Here is a 14,121-nt window from a genome sequence, read left to right as displayed (position 1 = left end):
AGGAGGGCAGTAAAGAGTCCTGGATCAGCGTTTCTTGCAGTTGGTGGGTGGCACATGTCCTACCATCCATGTCCACAGGAGGGCAATAAGGAGTCCAGGTCCAGCATTTGTTGCCACAATTGGTGGGCAGCAGGTGTACTACCACCCGTGTCCACAGGAGGGCAGTAAAGTCCTGGTCCAGCATCTGTTGCAACAATTGGTGGTCAGCAGGTGTACTACCATGCGTGTCCACAGGAGGGCAGTAAAGAGTCCTGGATCAGCGTTTCTTGCAGTTGGTGGGTGGCACATGTCCTACCATCCATGTCCACAGGAGGGCAATAAGGAGTCCAGGTCCAGCATTTGTTGACACAATTGGTGGGCAGCAGGTGTACTACCACCCATGTCCACAGGAGAGCAGTAGAGAGTCCTGGGCCAGTGTTCGTTGGAACACTTGGTGGGTGGCATGTGTACTACCACCGATGTCCACAGGAGGGCAGTAAAGTCCTGGTCCAGCATCTGTTGCAACAATTGGTGGTCAGCAGGTGTAGTACCACGTGTGTCCACAGGAGGGCAGTAAAGTCCTGGTCCAGCATCTGTTGCAACAATTGGTGGTCTGCAGGTGTAGTACCACGCGTGTCCACAGGAGGGCAGTAAAGTCCTGGTCCAGCATCTGTTGCAACAATTGGTGGTCAGCAGGTGTACTACCATGCGTGTCCACAGGAGGGCAGTAAAGAGTCCTGGATCAGCGTTTCTTGCAGTTGGTGGGTGGCACATGTCCTACCATCCATGTCCACAGGAGGGCAATAAGGAGTCCAGGTCCAGCATTTGTTGCCACAATTGGTGGGCAGCAGGTGTACTACCACCCGTGTCCACAGGAGGGCAGTAAAGTCCTGGTCCAGCATCTGTTGCAACAATTGGTGGTCAGCAGGTGTACTACCGTGCGTGTCCACAGGAGGGCAGTAAAGAGTCCTGGATCAGCGTTTCTTGCAGTTGGTGGGTGGCACATGTCCTACCATCCATGTCCACAGGAGGGCAATAAGGAGTCCAGGTCCAGCATTTGTTGACACAATTGGTGGGCAGCAGGTGTACTACCACCCATGTCCACAGGAGAGCAGTAGAGAGTCCTCGGCCAGTGTTCGTTGGAACACTTGGTGGGTGGCATGTGTACTACCACCGATGTCCACAGGAGGGCAGTAAAGTCCTGGTCCAGCATCTGTTGCAACAATTGGTGGTCAGCAGGTGTAGTACCACGTGTGTCCACAGGAGGGCAGTAAAGTCCTGGTCCAGCATCTGTTGCAACAATTGGTGGTCAGCAGGTGTACTACCGTGCGTGTCCACAGGAGGGCAGTAAAGAGTCCTAGTCCGGCATTTGTTCCAACAGTTGGTGGGCAGCAGGTGTACTACCACTCATGTCCACAGCAGGGCAGTAAAGAGTCCTGGGCCAGCATTTGTTGCAACGATAGCCAACAGATGTAAGTCCAGCTCTGGGGGCACTTTTCCCAAACTGCTCATTACACCCCGTGGGCTGGTGGCAGACAGGGTCGGCATATCTGGGACAAGGAGCAGAGATTGTGGAGGGACAGAATCATCCACAGCTGGGTCCAGAGGGAGGGCAGGCACAGGTGAACTGTGGGGCCTACACAGTTCAGGAGCAGTAGTGATGTCCCAGGAGGAGGCCAGGGTGGTCTCAACAAAGGGGACAAACAGCCCGAGGGGACTGAGGGGAGGTTGGGGTGCTCTGTTTGGCCTGGTTGGTGGTTGAAAGGGGACTTAGGAGCTGAAGCCCTTCCAGGGTGGCTAGCACTTGGGTAGAGAGGAAGGCAGGGCCCCTGTGAAGACCCAGTGACCTTGGATGGTCTTGGCAAAGAAAGGGATGGGTGGATAGCCAGAGCTCAGAGGGGCCAGGGTGTGACCACAAGGAGCTGGGTGACTTGAGATGCTGGCAAGGTCTGGCTTTAAACCCAGGAATGTCCTGGAAAGCCATGCACGATGGCTGGTCAGAGAGTGCATGTGTGACAGAGCCAGCTGGGGTCATGTGGGGAGGGGCAGAGATGACCCTGGGAGACCAGGAGTTGATAGGAGCCACAGGCTGGTAGAGAGCTGAGGATTTTCGTGGGCAGGAACTAGTGGGCAACCAACAGCGAGGGGCTGGCTAGCAAGGTCAAGGCAGAGCCACAGCTCGGGGAAAAGGGCCCAGACCCCAAAGTGAGCCCGAGCTGCCTCCCTCCCTGATTCTCACAAGTATCCTATGATCAACCCTCCATCGTAGGAAAGAGTGGAGCAAATCTGTCTTCGGAAGCCAACAGAGGAGGCAGGGTGGGCTGGCCCAGCCTTCAGGACAGTGGCAGCCCCACGGAGCCCTGGGCAGTTCTGCCCTGGGCTGAAGCTCCCACCCCCAGAACCAAGGTTGGCGAGAGCCCCAGGGTCACAAGCCTCTGGCCAAGTGGCAGATGACACCCCACAGTACAATCTTTTCTCTCAAGGACTGTGTCCAGCTTTTCCAGTGAAATGTAAGGACGTTTGTCCCATCAAATAGAAATTAGAAGTTGGTGTTTGTCACAGCATTATTTAGAGTCAGAATGTTGAAAACAGATTGACAAGCTCAAAGAAGGCAAGCATCTCGGTTTTCCTCACCAAAACACATGAGCTGTCAAGAGCAGTGCCCCGTGATCATTGTGGAACAGATGACATTCCCAGGGACAGCTGTGACTTGCTTCCTAATCTCTGTTACAAATATGACCGAGTATTACACAGCCATTAAAAATGACATGACATGAAATTTGCCAAATTGCAAAGTGGCTTACAAACCTATATGTAGAGTGTGATCCTGTTTTTCTTTTGGTGGGGGGGGAAAGGGGTTTATATACAAAGTCGGGAAGGCAGGATAGATTCTAAATAGTGACGCTGGCTAACTGTGTGGCAGATTTATGGGTGATCATCTGTATTTTCACATTTCCCCATTTCAGTGCACGTTACTGTTTGTTTGATAAGAAGAGACAATAATGTTAGCTTTCTTTTTTTGTGAGAAAATCATTAGGGTTCCAACAGGTAGGTCCTTTGACAGGTCATGAGGTGGAGAGAAAGCCAATATCCTCCTCTCCTGATTATGTTTTGGAATTTCTCCAGATGAATACCCAGAGGATCAAGGAAACAAGAAGCCAACCAGCTCATTTGGAGCCTCTCAGAAAGAGGAAAAAAGTTCAGACATGTTTCCTTCTGCTAATTCAGGTGACACATCATTCCAAAATTGACGGGGACATTGCTCAGACCACCCTGGACATCACAAACACCAGCTGCAGGCTGGACATGCATCAGAAGACACTGGCCGAGCTGGACAAGGAAGTGAAAAAAGTCAACGACTTCATCACAAACAGTGAAAACGAAATCTCCAGGCGCACAATCCTGATTGAGAGAAAGCAAGGCCTCATCAACTTTTTGAAAAAGCAGCTGGAGCAGATGATTTCTGAACTCGGGGTAAGACCCCAGGGCCGGGAGAGGCCACTCGGGTTGATATCTATGCCTGGCCATTTCAGGAACTTCTTATGTTCAGAAACGAATTCACGTAGGACACACGCGTTCCTGTCCCGCCGATCTCACGGGTGAAGTGCATGTGTCTGGGCGGATGCTCTGACTCAGGGGCTGTCTGCGGACCTTCTCTGTTGGGCCAGATAGTCAATATTTCAGGTGTTACAGGCCAGATGGTCTCTGTTGCAACCCCTCACCCCAGCGGCTATGAGGAGGAGCCACATGCAGTACGTAAACAGACGGGTGTGGCCGTGTGCAGTAAAACCTTACTGAGGGCCCCTGAAGTTTGAATTCCATATAACTTCCGCCTGGCACAAAATTCTCTTCTGTTTTTTTGTGCGGTCCATGGGCTATGCGAAGACAGGCAGCGGGCGGGATCTCAGCCACTGACTGCAGCTCTAAGTGAAGTGGTCTGATGAGTTTGGGGCTTGAAGTCCTACAGGTTATCCAGGTATCGCTGACCCGAGGAACCCACCAACAGCTTCAAGTCCCAGAGCAGGATGGGCAGCAGGGGGCGCACTCTTAGGTAGACCTTGACACCAGAGTGCCGTCTCAAAGCTGCAACCTGAGTGGATCCCAAGGGAGTAAAGACCCTAACCCATGACAGTGTGCTGTTAAAAGACAATTTGCAAAGCCCCTTTGGGTGACAGAGGCCCTGCTGCCCCTGCCCCAAGACTGGGGCATGGTGGGGCCCGGCCAGTGGAGGGAGTGGAAGGGGTCACAGACCCCAGACCCATATCTCTCACAACAGGTCAGGCCATATGGCCTGGGCCCTCAGGGGAGGGGACCCAGTGACAGGGTCCCTGGTCCCTCGCCGTATAGACGTGTGATCTCAGGGGTCCCCACCCTCGGCAGCCCACCAGGATTTAGAGGCTCGTTCTGCTTTTTCTGGTGAACATCACTTTCAGGGGGAAGAAGTGGGGCCCCTGGAGCTGGAGATCAAGAGGCTGACCAAGCTGATCGAGGAGCACAACGCCGGCGTGACACAGGCCCAGATGACCTGGCTGCGGCTGCAGCAGGAGATGGTGACGGTCACTCAGGGGCGCGAGGAGCAGCTGGCCTCCCTGGACGTGGCCAAGAAGGAGATCCACATCCTGGAGCAGAAGAAACTACGGATAGAAAGTGAGCTCCCCTGCCCAGCCCCCCTCCACAGCACCTGCTGTGGTGTCCCGGTCCCACCTGGTCAGCGCAGCCCTGCAGCCCCACAGGAAGTGCTGCCTGGTGTCCAGGGCCCACTCGGCCTGAACACATCATGCCCGTTTCTTCCCGGAGGTCCTGCCTCCTGCTTGTCCTGCTCTTGGGCCACCCAAACCCCCCTGTTGGTGGTCAGGGCCGTTGCTTTCCGGCCCTGCCCCTGAGCTTGGCTGGTCTTTCCTAGGGGCTTGGTGTCCGAGCGCCAACCCTGTCCCCTTCGGCCTCCTCTGGCTGGGCGGGGGTGCCCGAAGGTCGGCGGGGCCGGAGGGCGCTCTGGGCACAGACCCGGATCACTACCCCCAGGGGCCACCCCTGACTCCAGGCCGCCCTCCCCGCAGACAAGATCGACCAGGAGAAGAAAGAGCAGAAGCAGATCGAGCGGCACATGAGGGACCTGGACAACGACCTGACGAAGCTCAACGTGCTGATGACCCAGAAGCGGTGCAGCTCCGAGGAGCTGCAGCAGGGCAACCTGGCCACCGAGGGCGAGTTCGTGCGCGCGCTCAAGGTGGGCTCCACCTTGAGCTCCCGCCCGCGGTGGGCAGGCACGGGGCGGGGCGGGGAAACAGGCGTGCGCCGCCCTCAGCCCCACCCTCAGCCGCGCGCTCCCCATGCAGGCCTCGGAGCGAGAGACCATCGAAATGCAGGAGAAGCTGAACGAGCTCAGGGAGGAGAAGGCGGCCATGCTCAACAGCCTGGTGGAGGCGGAGTGAGTGCCGGGCGCGTCCCGTCCCAGGGTCGCTGCCCCGTGGAGCCGTGGGAGGCCACCGTCCATGTAAACCGGCCCGGGAGGTGGGGGCGGCCCTGGAACCCGAGGGGGATCCCGGGGAAGAGTGGGGTTCTTGTCTCCTGCGCTCGGGGCAGCCCTCCCGCCAAACCCATGATCGTGGTGGCTGGAAATAGAGTGGCTTCCTTTGGGACAGACTTTTTGTAAACTGTATGATCTTTCTGGTGCCTGATTGTAAGAGTAATCCAGACCCAACGGTAAGCATTTTAAACCGTAACAGCGTGTGCAGAGTAGAAAGGAGAATCACACTTAATCCAACCCTCTTCCTTTACCATTTTCTCTGTGTATTTCTTTCATTTTTTTTTTTTTAAACAAGAATGAGATTGGTCTCTATGTCCCCCTTTGAAATAGCCTTATATTTTTCTGTGGATGTCCTTTCCCGTTGGCGCACGTAGATCTGTATCTCCAGTTGCAAGGGCTCTTGAGCGGGTGCTGTATGCATGCACCCTGATTGGTGCCATGTGATCCCCAAGGGGCTGAGTGGCAAAGGGATCATCCCCTCCCTGTGGTTTGACAGAATCTACACATAACACCTGGAGCTTGCAGAGGATCTTAGTCCCTCCAGGCTGCTACAACGGGAACACCACAGGCTGGGGGCTTATAAACAATAAACAGGAATTTATTGTTCACAGTTCTGGAGGCTGGAAGTCCGAGATCAGGGTGCCTAAATATGGTCGGGTGAGGGCTCGCTTCTGGGTTGCAGACTCCTTGCTGCGTCCTCACAGGGTGGCAGGAGAGGGGGAGATCTGTGGGGTCTCTTTTATGACGGCACTAATCCCATTCATGGGGGTTCCACCCTCATGACCTCATCACCATCCCAAGACGTGGCATAAGGATTCCAACATGTGGATTTGACGGGGGGCGGGGGGGACACAAACATTCAGACCACAGGGGGTGGGGGGCATGTGTCTTTGCTAACATTTTAATAGCTTTCAGGCCCTTGGTCTATCTAGGCTTTTGACTTCTTCTTATTTCAACTTCTATCACTTATATTTGCTTTTCTCAGTTTCTCCTAAAGTTACATATCTGTTTTCTTCTCTGCCCCCGCCCCCCCCGCCCCAGCCCCCCAGTGAGGGTGGTAGGCACTGGGGTTGAGTTCACCTTCTGGTCCCAGAATGGTAACATTTGTTTCTATTTAAACCCTTGCCTGGGTGCCTGCAAATTAACCAGGCCACCTGCTAGGCGAGGGCGCCCCTCATGGACGGGAAGGCGAGCGTCTCCCGTAGCCCATTACAAACACTGCTCCTTGTGCTCGGAGCCCACCCCAAGCACAGCACACAGCGCTCACCGAAGCATCAGAAAGAAAACCCCTCCGTTCTCCAGCTCCTACACTGCCTCTCCTTCCCTTAAAGACACCAGATCATGCTTTGGGACAAAAAAATCCAACTGGCAAAAGAGATGCGCGCCTCAGTGGATTCCGAGACGGGCCAGACAGAGATCCGGACCATGAAGGCCGAGATCCACAGGATGAAGGTGGGTGGCTGGAGGGAGGTGTGGGGAGCCTGGGAGCTCGGGGTCCTGGGAGGAAACCACTCCGGCACAGCAGCCTGCAGCCCAAGCACAAGGAAATTTGCTGTTCCCCTTGCCGACCTCCTGTATCAGGGCCTGTCCAATTCTTGTTCTTACTGCACCGAAATGGTTACAGGAAACACAGCTGTCTGCACAGTATTCATGAACTACTATTTTACCCTCACTCTGTGCAAGCAATGCACTCCAGTATTTTTAAACGCTGGCTGTGACCCCACCACCACCACCAATCTCATGACCCACTTGTGAGCTGTATCCCACCATTGGACCAGAAAGACTCTCACTCAGTAACAGGGTTCAAGGAACACACCCACCTTTTCCTTCCGGGCCATGTTTTCACTCTACTGTCGTCTTTAGCTGGATTTCATTCCCTTGAGAAAAGGCTGGTAATTAAATCACAGGCTGTCACTGAGCCAAAGGTTCAGGGCCTTAAGGATACAAATGAGAGCAGGTAATAAAAACCAATGTGGGGCTTCCCTGGTGGCACAGTGGTTGGGAGTCCGCCTGCTGATGCAGGGGACACGGGTTCGTGCCCCGGTCCGGGAAGATCCCACATGCCGCGGAGTGGCTGGGCCCGTGAGCCATGGCTGCTGAGCCTGCGCGTCCGGAGCCTGTGCTCCGCAACGGGAGAGGCCACAACAGTGAGAGGCCCGCGTATCGAAAAAAAAAAAAAAAAAAAAAAAACCAATGTGACATCACTTTTACAATTACGTGGTTAATAATAACCCCGCTAGCTATTGAGTCCAGAGGAATTCTGATTTACTGCTGATAAGTTTTTAAAAAACCACTCCATTTAACTGACTTTTCAAACCGCAGAAGTTGCAGCAGGTCACACCCTCTACCAAGGTGCTTACACCCACACAGGCACATGCAGACACACACACATACATGGACGGACGGGGCTACCGCCCCCTTCCCTCCTACTTGTGGTTTTGTTTTGTTTTGTTTTCCGTAACAAAAATAGTACATATCATTCAGCAACTTATTTTTAAAAAAATTATCCAGACGTTATCTTTCTTTAACAGTTGCAGAATATACTATGGATATAACATAATTTAATGAAACATTCCTAGGTTGATGTGAAGATTCAGATTGTTTCCGGTTTGTTGTTTTGACACTATAAACAATTGTTACAATGATATCCTTGTGGAAATCAGTGACCATATTTGTTTTCATGGGCCTGTTTCTGGGCCCTGTGCTGTGTCCGCTGATCCAAGAGCCCAAATCCACACGGTCTTGAGTTCTGTGGCTCTGTCCAATGTGATTCCTCCAGCATTGTTCTTTTTTACAAAATTGTCTTGTCTGCTCAATATCTTTCCTTTCCAAAAACATTGAAAATCAGCCTGTCAATTTCTACAAAAGTTCCTGCGGGGATCACGATTGGGATTTGAGGCTACAGATCAATTTAGAGAGAACTGACACCTTAGCATTGCTGAGTTTTCCATTCCTGAGCAGGTGTATCTGTCTCCCCATTTACTTGGTCTTGTTTGATTTCCCTTGTTAGTGTTTTTGTCTTCAGCATTCGGGTCTTGCATATGTTTGGTTAGATTTATACCTAAGTGTTTTGTGTTTTCTGGTGCTATTGTAAATGGTACTTTCTAAAATTTTCCAATTCCAGTTTCTCATTGTTAAGGTACAGAAATACAGTGGACTTTTGTACATTGACTCTGTTCCTGTGATTTTGCTAAACTCACTCATTTGTTTATCGGTCTATATTTGACAACCCACTACATGAAAAGGGGTTTCTGTGGATTTTGCGTTGCTGGTTTACACGTGGGGGATTGAGCACACACGTGTGCCTGTGTGTATATGTGTGTGTGTGTGTTTTGGCGTTTCCTCCTTGGGAGGTTGCCTGTTTATATCTTTGCCTGATTTTCCTGTTTCTTATTTCTCAGCAATTTTTAGAACCTCCTTGTATATTGGGGTTAATAACCCCTGTCTTTAATACCTATTCTAAACGTTACCTCTGGTCTACTGCTTGCCTTTACACATTTTTTTTTATGGTCCTTTTCCGCTCAGAATGTGTTCAGTGTTTAGTTGTGTATCAGTCTTTTCCTTTTTGGCTCCTGGGTCTCCTGTACTGTTAAGAAGGTTCCCCAGCTCGAGGTTACACAAACAGATTCCTGAGTTTTTTCAATTGTTTGCACATATTAGATCTTGAATCCACCTGGAATTTGCTTGGGGGTATGTTGTGAATAGGGGTCCATCTCTGTTTTCTCTCTGCTGGGGAGTGAGTTATGCCAGCAGCATGTATCAGATGATCTGTGCTTCTCTCACTGATTTGAATGGCCACGTTGATCGCATGGATGGAGATGAGGATGCCATCCTTGTCCTGCATCTCTGCTCTGCTGTGGCAGTTGTGATGGGCCCGCGCCAGCGCAGAGCATCTGGTCACTGTCACTCTTGCTCTGTTTTAAACCTCGTGGGTTAGGCCTCCCACCACCACTCCTAACTGAACTTGGGGATTGCTGCCTGTCTGTCCTTTTGTTATTTTGAATCAACTTTATTGAGGAATAATTTACATGCAGTAACATTAACTCATTTTAAATGTCCAGTGCACACGTATGCCGCCACCACCCCATGGAGACGTAGAGCACGTCCACCCCTGCAGAAAGTTCCCTGGCGCCCTTCGCAGCCCAGCCCCCACCACGACCCAGCCCCTAGCCCCAGGCCCTACACACCACCATCTCACAAAACCACTGTGCGTTTTTCCTAATGAGGAAATTAACCTTGGTGCAATACAGTTAACCAAACTACAAATTCTCACCAGGGCTCACCGTTTTTTTTTTTTTTTTTTGGCTAATGTCCTTCTTCTGCTCCAGGACCCAACCCCGGGCCACACGTTGTCCTCATGTCGCCCCACCTGCCCCAGTCTCTGACGGTTTCTCAGTGTTGCCCTGTTTGCCTGGTGTTCCTTACATGGACCTTAAATCACTCTGAGCAACCGCAGAAAGGGAGTTCCTTTCTCCTCTGGGGACATCACCCTTGCGGGTTCCCTGATGGTTCTGTTGGATGTGGTGGGAGGTCCCTCTGCTCTGTGCACCCAGGTCAAGCATGGCCAACTGCTGAAGCAGCAGGAGAAGATGATCCGGGACATGGAGCTGGCTGTCGCCCGCAGAGAGACCATCTCCACTCGGGCCGAGGGGCAGCGCAAGATGGACAAGAAGCTGCTCACCCGCACAGAATTCCACCACGTGCAGACCGAACTGAGACGGAAGATCAGGGACATTCACAAGGTAGGGGAGCCGAGAGACTGGGAAGGGACCTTGCTGCAGGCCACCTGTCCACAGGTGGTCAGCCCGTGTCACCAGTCCCGCTGGCAGGCGTGCAGACATCACCGGCCAGGGCCGTATTTCTGATGTACTTTCCCCAGCTTGGGCTGCGATTTCACTCTGTCCTTCCTGCCTGCTTCTTGGCGGGTCCCTCCCTGCCCAACCTGCCTCACCGCCTCTTCTTCTACCCCTCATTCCCAGAGCTATGGTCACAGCTGCTGTGTCAGGGCTGTTTTAGGAGACAGAGAAGTGACAGTGGAGGCTGTGGGGGATGGGAGGAGCTCGGGTGCAGAATCAGACAAGCTGCTTTCTTCTGTGCTGGGGACAAAAGCCTGAGCCTCACACCCCACGTGCTGGTTCTGGGTCGAGATACAGTGGGTGCCCGATCAGTAGGTGCTTCCCGAGTGCCCCTAGCGTCCTGCTCTAATAGGGGCTTTCTTTGGGAGTTTGTTCTGGGTTTAACAGAAGATCTATATAGGGAGGGTGCAGCTTAGGACTGGAGGTGGCCCTATTTCTGCCCCTTTCTGCCTAACAGAAATGGCTTCAGGGAAGTATGGAGTGCTGGTGAAGGGCACGAGTCCCTGTGTCACTGACCCCAAGTGGGTGCTGGGGATGGGCCAGTGGGAACGTGGAGGGCACCCACTCGAGCCCATGTCCCTGCCCACCAGGCCACATCGACTGAGCGTGTGGTGTGTGCCTTGCCCTGAGAGGGGACCAGCTGTATGGCCCCAGTGCCCCCTCGTTTTGCGATCACCAGTCTGGGCTGTGGGCTCAGACCTCCCTCAGCCCCTGCTGACCAGCTGTGTGGCCTCAGTGCGTGTAGAAACCTTCCACGCCTAAGTTTCCTTATCTGCCAGTGGAGATAGGAGCAGTGACCCGTCCCTGAGAGGCGAGGGTTACATGAGACAGAAAGCAGCCTCGGATCCCCCCCGTGGGTCCCAGCCCTGCTCTTCCACTCATGGCTCAGGCACGTTGTCTGACCTCTCTGTACCTCTGTTTACTGACCTGTGAAATGGGTCCTCACCTCGTGGCATCACCCAGAGGACTGGATGGAGAATGTTGGAATAGCCCCTGTAGGGGGAGTCCTGTATGAGGGAAGGTAGCTGAAAATGACAGACTTGACCCAACTGCTCATTTGGACGTTACTGGAGGCGCAGAGGGGCCTTTTCCGGTTCTGGTTTGCGCATTTCTCTGCCACGTTGGCCACCCCTGGCGTCCATCCCTCTCGACCCCTCGTGGCTCCCCAGGGGCCTCCTCTGCCCAGCTTGGTGACGGACTCCTCTCCGCCCCACCCCACAGAGGGTCCAGCTAGGGCTCCCTTGCTGGTCACCCCACCCCCAATACTCTCCTGCACCCCCTCTTTGGGAATCCTCCTGGATCGTGTGCATAGAGGGTCCTGGGGTCCTCCCAGCCTGACTCTGCTCTGTCGGCTGAATAAGCGGTGGGCAGCGTCCCAGGATGCTCCTGTCTAACCTCCCAGGCCACCGAGGAGTGCACCCAAACCATCCTAGAACTGGAAGAAACTCAAAAGTCCGTGAGCGACTCCCTCCTGGAGAAACAGGAGCAGCTGTCAAGGATGCAGGCCAAGGCTGACGAGCTCGAAGCTGACCTGTACCGGCTGGCAGCCCTCAAACGACAGGTAGGCAAGTCCCCGGGGCCACCAGGGCCACAGGAACCCAGCAGCAAGGCCCGTTCCGGCCCAGCTAAGCCCAGGTTGATCACAGCACTGCCTACTGCTGTCGTCCACCTCATGTTTCCCATGACGTCTCCATGGGCCGGCACTGTCCTGGGTGCCAGGGCAACAGACTAGAATAGAAAAGGTGAGAATCCCTGCCCTCCTTCTGAGGGCGGGAGGGCAGGTGATAAACAAAACTAATAAGAAAAAAGATACCATATATCTGATGGTGATATAGATACTCCGGAGAAACAGGGAGCAGAGAAGGAGCGTCGGGTGGATGGGGGCTGCACTTGTAAGTAGGGAGGTCTGAGACGGCCACACAGGGGAAGCAACGCTGGAGTCAAGACTTGCAGGGAGCAAGGGAGTGAGCACTGCCAGGTAGAGGGGCGGCCAGGCACAGCAGGGGCTGGGGACTGCCCAAGGGCCCCTGGGCTCGCGCAGCTTGGGGGTGCCCACCATGACCACAGGCTTCTCCCTCGCGGAGGGGGGCGGGGTGGTGACTTGGGGTTATCGGGTTCTCTCGGCTCTGATGTTGAGTGTGGGATGGGAGGGCCAAGAGTGGACACGGGAACCTGTCTGAGGCCATCATGGTACTCAAGGAGGATGGGGATACACGGAACAGGGGTAGCCTGGGGCTAGTGCGAAGCCGTCAGATTATGCGTATAATTTCAAAGTCACCCCAGTGGGATTTCCTGCTGGATTGGATGTGGTGGTGTGAGCAGAAGAGAGGGGTCAAGCAGGGCTGCAGGGTCTGGGGCCTGACCAGCTGACACGGGAGTGGTGGGCGCCGGGCCTGGCACCTGGCAGGTTGGATGGCGGGTGAGGGAGGGTCCAGGCTCCACCCCATGCATGTCAGCCTCTTTGCCTGGATCTGGAGACTCAGCACCCTCAGCTGGTCGTTCCTGCAAAGTTCTCCTCCGGCATGTCCTTGAGTTGGAGTTCGTGCCAGCCCAGGGGGTGTCCTCTTTTTAACGTGCATAGCCTGAAACGGGGTCTCTTGTCCCACCCAAGAACTTTTCCACGCTCGTGGCCCTGCAGTCACGCCTCAAGCACCTGCAGGCCGTGAAGGACGGGCGGTATATCTTCCTGCTCCGCAATAAGCAATCACTGCTGGCAGAGCTCAAGCGGCTGGACGACCGCCTGGCCAGCATCAGCACCATCCTCCACCACGTGAAGGACGAGTACCCCCAGTTCCAGGAGGCCCTGCTCAAGGTCAGCCAGTCCATCAGCAACAGGCTGGAGTCATCCGGGCCCTAGACAGCACCCACCCCAAGGAGGAGATCAGTTTTGTTTATCATCAGGGACTTCAAATCTTTCTACCCTCAGAGACACCCGTTAAGAGAAACAGACAGGCCAGCATTGTAGGAATGTTATTTTAGCCACCCAGAAGTTTAAACCAAGTCAAATGCCAGCGTTTCCAGTTGCATTTCGGTGAGTCTTCCGCTTGCAAAGGCAGTGTCAGTGAACACGAACCCATATTCCCACATTGGGCTTTACTCCTCCAAGTAAAATTGGAAACCCAGGTCTCTGCTCCTGCCCCCACTCCCCGCTTGGGTTAAATCCAGATTCCCAGCTCACAGGAGCAAGTCCGGGGGGGACCCTGGCTGCGTCTGGAAGCCTAATGCCTGAGATAAGACGACACAGGTGCATGAACACAGACCTCCTTGTCTGCCCACTTGTCCTGCCCTCTCCTCCAGCCAGGGCTCCTCCCCCCACGCTCTGATTCCTGAGCCCCTGCTACCTATGCCTTCTCTGCAGTTTAAAGGGAAAATGTTCTACAAAGTAATTTTAAACTTTCGGCAGAAAAATAAAACTTTTTTTATGAATATGAGAGAAAATTGTATTTATTCTAAAACATTTCAGAAATGCAAAACCCACAAAGAAGCGAGGAAACCCTCAATCCTGCTCTGACGCCGCTGCGCCGGGCTTTCTGTGCCTGGTTCCACCTGACAAGGTCACATGATCCGGCTTTTGTATGTCATTTTGGAAAGCTTTCTCCTTTTTTTTTCTTTTTAATTAATTTTTATTGGAGTATAATTGCCTTACGATGTTGTGTTAGTTTCTTGCTGTACAAGCTTGCCCCTCTTTTTTTTGTTTTTAAGCTTGCTCGCCTTAACATGAGACTTTGTTTAGGAAAAGTTCCTTGTCAGTGAACATTT

General features: G+C 53.5%; 1 protein-coding gene across 2 annotated transcripts in view; it reads left to right on the top strand.

Annotated features, from left to right (window-relative positions):
- Window positions 1-13,792, top strand: part of CCDC40 (coiled-coil domain 40 molecular ruler complex subunit) — a 45,036-nt gene extending 31,244 nt beyond the window's left edge. For both annotated transcript variants that reach the window (XM_059046611.2, XM_067021042.1), the window contains 8 exons: window positions 3,208-3,453; window positions 4,413-4,626; window positions 5,037-5,206; window positions 5,316-5,407; window positions 6,838-6,958; window positions 10,060-10,248; window positions 11,765-11,923; window positions 12,974-13,792. In XM_059046611.2, coding sequence (XP_058902594.1) covers window positions 3,208-3,453; window positions 4,413-4,626; window positions 5,037-5,206; window positions 5,316-5,407; window positions 6,838-6,958; window positions 10,060-10,248; window positions 11,765-11,923; window positions 12,974-13,219 — 1,437 coding nt within the window. In that variant the 3' untranslated portion in view covers window positions 13,220-13,792. The remainder of the gene's footprint in view (window positions 1-3,207; window positions 3,454-4,412; window positions 4,627-5,036; window positions 5,207-5,315; window positions 5,408-6,837; window positions 6,959-10,059; window positions 10,249-11,764; window positions 11,924-12,973) is intronic.
- Window positions 13,793-14,121: the final 329 nt, after the last annotated feature.

This window comes from Kogia breviceps, chromosome 19, assembly GCF_026419965.1.
Source record: "Kogia breviceps isolate mKogBre1 chromosome 19, mKogBre1 haplotype 1, whole genome shotgun sequence".
NCBI lineage: Eukaryota > Metazoa > Chordata > Mammalia > Artiodactyla > Physeteridae > Kogia > Kogia breviceps.
Note: the sequence above shows the minus strand (reverse complement) of the source record. Positions and strands in the feature narration are given on the sequence as shown.